The 10,868-nt window shown below is 39.4% G+C and overlaps 2 protein-coding genes across 2 annotated transcripts in view; both read left to right on the forward strand.

Moving 5' to 3' along the window:
* The window catches only part of LOC100870217 (semaphorin-1A), a gene marked incomplete at its 5' end in the record, with an annotated part of 40,527 nt that extends 34,484 nt beyond the window's left edge, over positions 1-6,043 (forward strand). Inside the window, 2 exons of the mRNA XM_086915416.1 lie at positions 3,590-3,733; positions 5,696-6,043. Coding sequence (XP_086771542.1) covers positions 3,590-3,733; positions 5,696-6,012 — 461 coding nt within the window. The remainder of the gene's footprint in view (positions 1-3,589; positions 3,734-5,695) is intronic.
* Positions 6,044-6,087: 44 nt separating this feature from the next.
* On the forward strand, positions 6,088-8,579 carry LOC147656397 (uncharacterized). Its single transcript, XM_086915418.1, has one exon. The coding sequence runs from the start codon at positions 6,316-6,318 to the stop codon at positions 6,787-6,789; it is 474 nt and encodes a 157-aa protein (XP_086771544.1). The 5' UTR covers positions 6,088-6,315; the 3' UTR covers positions 6,790-8,579.
* The last annotated feature ends 2,289 nt before the right edge of the window (positions 8,580-10,868 follow it).

Consider the following 10,868-nt stretch of genomic DNA (forward strand, 5'->3'; position numbering starts at 1 on the left):
TATAATCCTTTCATAATTTTAAAAACTATCTCTCCCCTGAATAATAATCAAATTCTTTGAAGCACATTTTCTATATTTAAGATTAAACCAGCGCATACATCGAAAAATAAATACGGTCGATGTTAATTAAGATTATCGTTATCGTACCAGATTAACTCTTAATATTCTCTTTATTTAAAATATCCAACATTTCCAAACGTACACGCAAATTAAAGTTTTTATCATTTTCTTTGAGAAAAGAGTTTTTGTCAAGAAAAAAAAAAAATAAATCTCCCTACAAAGCACAGAGAGAGCCTTTTTCAACTTTACTCGAAACTTGACGCATGTGTAATTTAAAAAAAGATTCCGATATTCATAAAACCGAAAATGCTAAGACAGAACGTTCTAATCAAATACGAAATAGTCTAATTTCTCAGGATTTGCATGGGGCACAGTTAACGATAAATCGATGTCGCGCGTGTAAAGCCTCAAATTCGACACGGTACGCGTTTAAATAGAAATGCGAAAGAGCAATTTCCCCAGGAGAACAGATTTCAGGGTGGCGTGAGCACGATTTGCCAACATTTCGCCCGCAAATGCAAGAACAAGGTGCACACGGAGCGCTTATCATTGAGACACGTATAATTTTCTTAGAGCGCAGACGTGCTCCCGATAAACCCCGCGACGGAATAATTTCTAACTGTACGGACCTTATTCCATCGTATAATGCTCGCAGATTGTCCGAGTAACAAGCATTAATCGTGGGGAACCGGTACAACGAACGGTGCTTCGAATTTTTATCGTGGAGCAGAGAGCAAAAAGGGGATAGATCTCGTACAACTTGCCCAACGAATGGAAAATTTTCTATTATCCGTGTATTAATGGGGAAATGGAAATTGTACTCGATGAGCGATTAAACGAGATTGCATTTTTTAATAGTTTACGTTTTACAATTGACGAGAGTTCGATTTTCATTTTCAAATTTCTCTATTTTGTACATCTTACGAGAGAGATAAAAATAAAAATTGGGGTAAACAATGTTGCATAAAGTATTTTTAATATCGTTTTGGAATATCGAGGAGGAGTTTAATTTTTATCGTACTTTGTAGAACAGCGAGTAAAAGGGGAGGGGAATTCTTGCAGAGATTATTTGATGCAAAGAATTTTCCACTTCTGTACGAAAGGAAGGGGTAAAAAGGATTTTATGCGAAATATTTTAATATCGTTCTACAATTGATGAGAAATTAATTTTCGTTTACATGGCATACATATCCCTTTGTATGGTAAAGATCTCTTTAACTTGTGAGATACAATTACATTGAAAATATGCGTAAACGACATCGTGATCGAATCGTTCATCTTCAAAAAAAGACATTGACTTTGTAAGAAGAAACACAGAATTGTAGCAAATAAGCATATTAATAACGTTTTCTTTTGTCGTCTTTTTTAACTTTGCTCTGAAAAAAAAAATGAAAAATTAATCTGATAATAAAGGAAATATTGAAAATATCCACGGATGATCGTGATCGAATCGTTCATCTTCGAAAGGACATTTCTCTGTTTTGAAGCTCTGTAGGAGGAAATAAGGAGTTGCAGTTGTTAATTATAGTTATTATATTACGTCGTTTAAGTTTTACACGACGTTAAAGCTTGGTGTTTCTAGCTTTGTCATAACGCTCATGATTCTTCCTTTACACTTTTATTCGACACAGTAGTGACTGAAATAGTAACGTAGATTTATATCTGATGCTTTATTCTTTTTGAATGCTTTTATTCTTTTAAGACGCTTTGCACGTAACGCATTCGAAAATATTGCAAAGTTTTTATTATATTAATTAAAATGCCACAAAGAATTTCGAATATTATTCGATAACATCTTTTCTTAGTTTTCATCTTTTATATTTCTTTATATTACTTGCAAAAATATTATGGCAGATATATTTAGTTTATAATATACTTATATAAAATAGAAAATATGAATCTTTTGCATTTAAACTTGCATCGTCTGCAATATCGAAATATAATTTTTGAAACGCAATAAAAATTTCGTGTGCAAATCTTTTTAAATGGAAAACGCAAAAGAAAAAATTCGACTTTTAAAGGAATCGTAGGAAACCCACGATAAAAATCTTTTATATTTTCTTGAATATATTCTATATACTTTCTATCTTCTTTCTTTTAAATGTATCAAATAATTTTAAAAGCAAACTATTACGAGAGAAAAAATTTTTTTTCAGTTTTTCTAAAAATCACCAGTATCTTTTTAATTATTAATAAACTCGACAGCAACTGATTCATAATCAATGATACAATTTCCAAGGCTAATTTGAACTTACTTAATTTCTATCAAATTATAAAACGATATATTGTTATATGTAGAAATAAAAAGAATGAAATGAAAATCAATAAAAAAAAAAAAAAAAAGGTTCTTCGAACAAACGATACGAAAAAAGTTTCTTAATTTACCTTTTTACTGATACGCGACAAAATTTCCTTTCAACTCATCGTATATAAAATAAAATTACAGCGTGATTAAAAATCCAGCCACTGCACGGCGACAAAAGTCGTAAACAGTGACAGTGAAACGGATCCTCGTATCGAGCATCGGGATCAGTAAAAGCGCATACTGTCTTTTTCCCCCCCGATGGTCCCTCCTCCTTCCTCCGTCACGACTATTTACATTTTGTTGCAAACCGCTTTAACCCTTTCACCGTCACCTATACTAACGCTTGCCGCATAACGCCTCTCTCTATCTTTGCCACATTGTTTAACAGCCTAGTCCTGCCCACATCGCGTGCTACTCGTTCCACCATTGAGCAGCCACCAAGGAGTTATGCACTCAATGGCAAATACCACAACGGAGTTACAAAATCATTTTGGCCTCCTTTTTAACAGCCAATACGATACGTGTCCAAACGAATCTTCCATGTCACTAACTGTTCACGAGACACAAATATGCAGTATAATTAATAATATTTTCGATCGATTCACGCCTGTGTATACGTTTGATGAGATGCTTTCCTTTTTTTTTTTTTTTTTTCAAAAAGCATCGTTTGAAGTAGCATTCAAGTAAAGTTCATTCTTTCTTTTCATTTCAGTCTTATAAGCGATACATATTGGCGTGGACTTGTTAAATAACAATGGTTTCGGTGATTAATATTAATCAATTATTACTTACGCACTTTTGCTAATTTTTTAACTTAATAATTATCTGCCAACGTAATCATTTAAATGGAATTTGAAAAATGAAAGGAAATTCTCCGGTATTAAGTGAATGTGACGTAAATGAGAAAAGTTGGCAGTTAATGCGGAATAATGTTGCAGAAGTCGATGCAAATCGAAGTTCCCCCCATCACCATCAGTTTCAATCGAATCACATGATCACACGACTTAGATTTGCATACGTCTCTCTGGCATTTATGGTATTTTTCAGTCGCATGCAAAATCGGCTCAAAACATGGCCAACTATTGAAAACAGAGATTCAACATTGTATACGATCATTTACTTTAACGCTCGGAATATCATCTCTACTTTTTTTTTTTTTTTTTCCTTTAAAACTCGACTTACCATCTGTGCCCCCGTCATCAAATCAGTGAAATGTTGCTTCAGAGATGGCGAAGCCCGTGCAACCAGCGGTTCTGCCCGAAAACGGGCGAGGCGAGCTGCCCGATGAACGGGACAATGAAATCGTCATCGAGCTGGATCGAGAAAATCAGTACGGTCGTACGCAGCCACGAGCTAACGAGCCTCAAGGTAATCATTTGCGCAATATCCAGATGGTCCACCCACATCTCATGTCACGACACATTTTTTTCCCTCGTTTCTTTTGTTCATTAGTCTCTCGATCACACACGTTCCATTTCCCCACCCACGCTTTCAATCATCCGATAGGGTGTATACAGGGTATCCAAGTTTTTCCTCGCCAAACTTTCTTTCACGTGTGTTCTATGGCTATAAATGAGATAAAAAAAATTGTTGTATAAACGTTGTTGTTGTAGATCGTTTGAAGCGTTATTAAAAAGTTATAATGAACGTCCCCCGGTATCGTTAGATCTGACGTAGTAACGGAATTTGTTGTTGTACAACGTTCCTTCGAGAGGATGATGTATAACATAACGGGTATCTGAACGACGAGTAATATCGCGATAGGAAAAGTTGGTGATCGATTAAGATGGAATAAAATTGCGTGGAAAGAGTTATGATACTCTGAATTTGTTATTTCTTTCAGATATTAAAAATAGAAACTGTGAATATAAATTCTATTTGCTTGATTACAAACGTGTTATAAACGTGTATTATTTATTTTCCTTGTATCGTAAGTGACTGTAATAGGAAGATCGTACACAGTTACGATCTTTTAACGAAAAGCTCTCCAAACGATCTACGATTTTATCTTATTTATATACCATTGTTAAGACGATACGAGTCGATCGATCAGGAAACGTGAAAACTACCCTGTATACCACCAAGCTCAACCACAATCACAATTTCCATTCTGTACGAACAGTTAGAGCTGGTTCGATCATTCGTCACACTGTTTGCGGCTCTCCTCGTCTATATGTATCTGTTTCACGTATACAGTGTGTCCTAACTTTGTGCACCGTACTCACCCTGTTGTCTGTAACTAGTTGCACCGACCAGCCTGCCACCTGGTTTTATTAAGATGTACAGCCAAATAGAGGGAAAGAAAAAACACAATGTGTGAAAAGAGTCTGAGGAGAACGGGACTCGAACCATGAAATTGCGCTTCTGGCCGAGGAGGGAATTGCTACGCCGGCTGTGCTGCAACGCCCTCCGGCTGGCGATCCAGTTTCGTGATTCGATTTCTTCGTGTCGAACGTAACGGTGAACGTTTCGAAGAAGAAGCTGTTCGAGGCGGGAATAGGACGATCGGCTATTTACCACGTTAGATAGAATCGCGTCTTTCAAACGGCTCGGCCATTTTACGAGGGATCGTAATCAGAGAGATCGTTCTACGTGCTTTGACGTCGTCAAAAGCGAAATTTACGGATATTATCCTGATATGCAATATGATCGAGTCGCTAATCGTGCGCTAATTGCGTGATTTTCGTCGATGAGCTGATAAAGGGATGAAGGCGATCGCTTCTTCGTTGCCTAGTTTCATGCGAGATAATGAGGGATCGAAAGGCTTGTTCGTGTCGAGCGTTCTATGGGAGATTTGTAACTGCTGGTATAATCAGAGGAGAAGAGATGGATCTGTGGAACAGAATAGAACCGGTACGAGGCTTCGTTCGCGAAGGAGTGATTTTCGAACATTGATCCGAACTTGGAAAACAAAACTGCAAAAGAAAGAATATTTTTCGTTTTTCACTTATGATTTTATGATTAAAAGAAATATATATATATATTCAAAACGATATTGTTTTTTGCAAGATTAACTTAATCTTATAATTCGAACAAAATTTTATTCATACATGCATACATACCCCGAAACGAAGCCGCGCACAGAAACTTCATATTTCAAATTCTCGTCTCATCGCCTCCAGAATCCAATCAGTGCCATCAGTTACAAAAAGAAAAGCTCGTACAACCTCGCACAAGCTCGTACAATCGCGTCCCTCTCTCCGTTTCCTCTTTCTTTCCTCTCCCCTCCACCATTTCCTCGAAGAAGAATCCCGTGATCGCCAAGACGAAGCAAGAAGCAATACGCCACACCCTGTCTCCCCCCGATCACTGATTCGACTTTTATTGCAGACGTGATCGCGACACCGGTGGTGTACTCCGCCCAGACTCTGACCGGTGCCCTGATAGGGACCTGCTTCTTCTCGCTGGTAGCCGGCTTCGCTTCCGGTTTCTGGTTCTCCCAGAGGCTACGGGGCGCGCCTTATCCGGAGCCGTCGGAGCAACGGCAACAGTTGAACCGGTTGACGGAGAGCTCCGAGTCGCCGGGGTTCAACAACAAGTCCATCAACCTGGTGCTGAACGTGCCGCCCAAAAACCCGAACGGCAAGAACGCGAACTCGTCGGCGGAGAACAAGCCGGTGCAGAAGGTGAAGAAGACGTACATATGATATAGAAGACGACACAGGGCCGTCTGAGGCTTGCCGCAGGACCCAACGGGTTCCGGCTCTTCTTCCTCCTCCTCTTCCTCCTCGGACCTCGCGGAATCAGACGATCGCAACGACGACGACGACGACGACGACGAGCCGAACAACGTTGACGACGTTGAGGACAATCGAGTGCCGAGCGCCGGTCGCGCGGTTGACCAGCTGGCAGGGCACGAGGAGGACGCTTACGAGAGCGTGGCCAGCGAGGGGAGGTCGCTCGAGTTCCTCGCCGCGCCCAGGGAGGCGGCCACCTACGATTCGCGGTCGATGGTGCTCGATTACGGCAGAAGGGGGTACGTCGATCACCAGTTTCCTAGCGGCGGGGAGTACACCGAGACAGCGTTGATGGAGCCGTCGGTGAACGGGCTTCAAGATTACAGCAGCAGCAGCGCGAACAGCCTCGACGATCTTTGCCGCGGGCATCGCCACCGCGCCCTCGACGAGTTCAATCGGGGGGACGAGTCGCGCGGGGATCATTACATGGTGCCCACCAGGGACCCGAGAGAGTTGAACGAGAGGATCCTTTCCCTGTTCAATCCACAGTTCCTGCCGAATTTCAACGACATGATCATGTACGTGGCGAACCAGTACGACGCAAGACGGAGCCCGCCACCTAGATCGCGCTCGATGGCGGACGGGGAGGATCGATTGTTCAGGCGGTCGAGCTGTCGGAAGAAACGCGTTGGCGCGAGTTCCATGTTCTTCCGCCGAGGGTTGACGTACGAAGCGGCGCGCAAGTGACACCTGTTGTCCCCTTTCGGATTCAAACGGAGGATACAATGTTGGGTTGGGATCGAGTGATGAAACGAGCGAGGGACGATTGGAGGGACTGTTGCCGACGAGGAAGGTGGAAGACCGACAGGCCAGACTTGAGGAGGAGGAGGAAACTGATCTGCTGGTCGATTGGTCTTTCTTTGGAGAATGGTTTTTTAGATACCTTGAGATCATCGTTCTCCTGCCTGATTGACGATCGTCCTTCCTGATATATCGAAGGGAGAACTTTGTTCCTTGCGGTGAAGCGAGCTTTCACGCAAGGGAAGACCACGATATTATTATGCATACCTAGTGTCGGCGTTACCTGAGATGTCTCGAGTAGGATGTGGTGGTACTCGAGAGGCACGGATTTCATTTTCGTTCAATACGACCGTGTGTACAGAACGACCGGTACGTGTTGCAAGGCCACGTGCTTCCGGTGTCACGTGTCGTCGTATCGTCTGATGTATGTATATGTACCGCGGGAACAGAGACACGCGTACTTTGGAACTATTTTTTTAAGATAATAATGATTCACAATTCAGGCTCTCTCCGAATGTCTTATATATATATAAGGAAGCGCGGCATCGCGTGTCGGACGCTCCAACACGACTTGAGCTAATTTTTGTACAGAATTCGAACGATTTTCGAGTTCTTCCTTTCCGTTTCTCACTAGTACGGCAATGGAGGGAAAAAAAAAAATACATGGGAAATGAAGGGACACACGCAAAAAAAAAAAAAAAAAAATTGATGGAGTATCAAACAAAAAGCAAACAACGACGATGGGACAAAGGATCGGACTCGTAACTGTGTAATGTGATACGATCTGGAGGAGAGTTCTGTGTTCGTAGCAGTGGCCTGCTTAGGTGCTTAGAACCGCGGTGATTTAAGGACGTAGACGAAGCGTCTTCTTGCCACATTCGGGTCCACGTTTCTCAAACTACCCTCCATGAACTTTCGCCCCTCGACCGAGGCGAATAAGGGAAATAAATTAACAAGATGAAAAGGAAACTTAACCAAACAAGATTCGTTTTACGCGAGAAAAGAGGGGGGAAAAGAATCGCTTGCTATGAAACGCCTATCGAATTCGCTTTGATCCTAGAGACAATGTTGAAGATAGTTTTAACGAGAATATAATATAAAAAGTTAGGAAGTTACGAGTGTAAGGAGATGATTTTGTAAAGGGAAAAGAGGTATTTAAAAGAAAAGGGGTTGAAGTTTGAGAAACGTGATTCTCTCGTGGAGGAAGAGTTTCGAAAAGCATTCGCGGGAGACGAGGCGTGCCTTCCGTATATTAATTGTTGGCAAATTTCTGATCTATAAAAAAAAAAACAGGAACGGGAGAATGCGGCCGGTATAGATTCGGGCAAGTGCCTCATTTATGCGTTTCGTTTAAAAAAAAAAATGAAATATTCGATAGAGGAAGGGAGGGGGACGACGATATGGGTGGTGAATATGAAAAAAAAAAAGGGTGAGAAAGAGAGCGAGCGAGAGCGAAAGAGAGAGAAAGAGAGATTGAGAGAGATATAATAGAGACTTATGTAAGACTTATTCGAAGTATTGTTGTGCACTTATTGCCGTGCTGTGAGTATATTGGTTATTAGCAAGAGAGAATTGTAATGTTGAGGCACGAGTACGAGTTATTAAAATGAAAAAAAAAAAAAAAAAAGAAAAAAAAAAGAAACGAAAATATGGAAGAAACATTTACCGCGTTGTAACGTCTTCGAGAAGTTATGTATTTTTGGCTGGGACGTGTTATAAATCGATTTATAACTGTTTAACGGGCGACATGTGGAGGGTGTATCTTTTTCTCTCTTTTTTTTTTTTCCTTCTTTTATTTTTAATCCTTAAGATAAAGTAATGCTGCGTCGCGAATGAATCGCTCGAATGCGATTATCATTTTTATTCCAATATGTAAGATAACAATTATGCAAGGTTAAGATCAATTTTAATTTTATAAATGTAAAAATGCAAGGTAATATTTTCGACATCCGAACTGATAATAATTTTTATACATTCTAAGAAAAATACGCAACAATATTTATAGTGTAAGTAGGGAAGAAATAATGTGAAAGAATTTTTAGTAATTTCGAATTCATGTTTTTACACGTATATCATGTTCGTTTTTTCATTTATAAAATATTGAAGAAAAAAAATAATATCTTAAATTTTATTTTATCTATTTACCAAAAATATTAATACAATTGACAAATGTATCTATCGAATCGTCTAAAAAAAGAAATTATTTTATCCTATTTTAATCGTGTATATATATATATATATATATATTATATTATATTATACTATGCTACGCGCTATACTCTAATCAAATTTAAAGCAAAACAAAATATATCTTCGTAGAAGAGAAAATATTCGAGTAATAAAGTATTTAATATAAAAAAGAAGAAAAAAATATTTAACAAAATATAAAGGTAATAAAAGTTCGGATGGCAAAAGTCGTACCTTAAGAAAAAACTGTAATTCTAAATGAATTGTATAGTTTCAAAAAAAATTGAATCACGTGACAAACAAAAGAGGAACGATTAGAGGAACGATTTTTCAGCGAATTTCGCGGAGATCGATCAAGCAAGATAAATCGGACAAAAAGGCGATAATTCAGGTTCGGATAAACGCATTCGCGCGATTCGCTTCAGCTGGTATGTATTCCTTAGAGCCGATACCGCATGTTATCCGACACCTTAGCGAAAACTTGGTAGCGTGTACGACAGTTCTCCACGACAAAGTATTCTCGAGGAAAGCTCTGTTCGAAAGGGGGCTCTGTTCGAAAGAAGTAGGGAGGGGAATCTTGGCAAGATGCCTTTGACAATGGCGTAAATCGGTCTTACTTGGGTACAATAGCGAACACTGGGCGTATTTCCTTTACAGCTTAACCGCGGATCGAGTGCCTGCAAGAAGCGGCGGCTAACGTTTGTCCCAGATATCGGGCAAAAAATGAAAAGAGAACAAAGGCGGGAATATGGATCGAGAACGTGACCGTGATAACCACGAAAATAGAGCGATTCGATTTATCCAGTTCTTCTCGTCTTATTAGCGTGTAAATATAGGCGATGAGAAAACGATCGCGAACATTAGCTTCAATCGCGCTTTGTAGATTTCAGAGAGAAGTTGGATGGATGTTTAAGAAGAAAGATTTTTAGATTGATTAGAATCTTTAGAATCGTTAGATGATTGTTGTTTAAGAAGAGAAAAAATAGGTAATAATAGCTCTTTTCATCGTCGATTCTTCAACATCGATGGGCAAACGTCCAGCCGCTCTCGTTAACCAACACTGCCGCGCCAATTCTAATATCCTTCGAAGAACGAAGAACAATAAGACGAGTTCTAAATAAAATACATCGATTTCCACTGATTGTCACTGAGCGTTCCGAGAAAGAGAACGGAAGAGGAGAGATATGAACGATGATCGGATAAAGAGGAAGCTTGACACACAAGATACATACAAAGGAGATCATAATATACGCGTTTTAAAATGATCATTAATAAAGAGACACACACACACGCATATACACACACATACATACATACACGGTTTGAATACGATTGAAGGAAGAACGTAGAGAATGGTCTGAAATGTTGCGTGGTGGAAGAATGAAGAAAGTCGTGTACATAATATTAAGTAGAAATTGTTTTTTATCGTTGAAATCATTTTAAATCAAGATCGAGAATTTCATTCGTTACGCTACTCGTCACGCGGACAGCAGTGGTACGCATTATTGGTATTTACGTATACATGTATTACACATATGTGCGCGCGCGCGTGAATGTCATACCTGTATACGTAAATAATTGCATTTTCATTATTGCATTATACATATACATATATATATATATAGATATATACACACGCATATAATAAAAATATATATATATATATTTTTTTTTTAATCCGCATAGATAAAAATATACTATACAAACGGAGAAAAAAATGCGCTAAACAAGAGAGGCAGCTAATTACATACTTTTTTCGGCGGTCTTTGTGAAAGTCCGCGATCTTTTCTAATTAAAATTCCGCCGAGCAATCGCGGTGTGTTCTCGTTTAACGTTTC

This window comes from Apis florea, unplaced genomic scaffold (genome assembly GCF_048593485.1).
Source record: "Apis florea isolate Af1SG1 unplaced genomic scaffold, ASM4859348v1 contig_3783_pilon, whole genome shotgun sequence".
Lineage (NCBI taxonomy): Eukaryota > Metazoa > Arthropoda > Insecta > Hymenoptera > Apidae > Apis > Apis florea.

Bases quoted from the DNA above. Each gene is read 5' to 3' on its own strand.
- LOC147656397 (XM_086915418.1), top strand. From the start codon at position 6,316: ATGGTGCTCGATTACGGCAGAAGGGGGTACGTCGATCACCAGTTTCCT.